Source organism: Rhincodon typus, unplaced genomic scaffold, assembly GCF_021869965.1.
Source record: "Rhincodon typus isolate 14 unplaced genomic scaffold, sRhiTyp1.1 hic_rhity00000069, whole genome shotgun sequence".
Taxonomy (NCBI): domain Eukaryota; kingdom Metazoa; phylum Chordata; class Chondrichthyes; order Orectolobiformes; family Rhincodontidae; genus Rhincodon; species Rhincodon typus.
The window spans coordinates 124356-125240 of NW_025965707.1; the positions used below are offsets into that span (position 1 = coordinate 124356).

The window sequence follows — 885 nt, forward strand, 5'->3', positions numbered from 1 at the left end:
GGTGGGATAGAAATGGGGTGCGGATTTGGGATCCCATCCTGTCTCTCTGTCCCTGAAGCTCCAAGGTCACTACGATGCGGCCCGGGACCCCTCGGGGTGGGATTGCCGGTTTGTCGAAGGGTCTAACGTGTCCCCCCCCCCCCCCAAACCCCCCCCCCCCCCCCCCCCCCCCCCAGACTTGCTGCAGCCCCCGACCATCTCTTTCACCCAGAGGTCGGCCGTGTTCCTGAAAGGACAGACGGTCACCATCCGATGCGAGGCTCCAGAGGAGTTTGAGGATTGCAAGTTCACGCTGTACCGGGAGACCGAGCTCGGCGTCCTGGAGACCGCCGTCGCTGGCTACGCTGCCACCTTCAACCTGACCGACGTGGGGAAAGGAGACGAGGGAACCTACTTTTGTGCTTACCAGGCGTTCTCCTCCAACAGGCTGTGGGTCAACTCTTCCGCTAGCAACAGGGTCAACGTGACGGTGCACGGTGAGAGGGCGCGCGCGCGCTCGCGGGCGGGCGGGGAGGGAGCGGGGGAGAGAGAGAGACCGGTGGAGAGACAGACCGATGGACACGTAGATCGATGGAGAGGTAGACTGATGGAGAGACAGACCGATGGAGAGGTAGACTGATGGAGAGATGGACAGACGGAGAGATGGACAGACGGAGAGATGGACAGATGGAGAGATGGACAGACGGAGAGATGGGCAGACGGAGAGATGGGCAGACGGAGAGATAGTCCGATTGAAAGATAGACAGACGGAGAGATGGACAGATGGACCGATGGAGAGATGGACCGATGGAGAGATGGTCCAATTGAGAGATAGACAGATGGAGCGATGGACAGATGGAGAGATGGACCGATGGAGAGATAGACAGATGGAGAAGTGGACCGACG

At 60.2% G+C, this 885-nt stretch overlaps 1 protein-coding gene across 1 annotated transcript in view; it reads left to right on the plus strand.

Annotated features, from left to right (window-relative positions):
* The window catches only part of LOC125488219 (scavenger receptor cysteine-rich type 1 protein M160-like), an 18203-nt gene that overhangs the window by 14127 nt on the left and 3191 nt on the right, over window positions 1-885 (plus strand). The window contains exon 2 of the mRNA XM_048621146.1: window positions 177-476. Coding sequence (XP_048477103.1) covers window positions 177-476 — 300 coding nt within the window. The remainder of the gene's footprint in view (window positions 1-176; window positions 477-885) is intronic.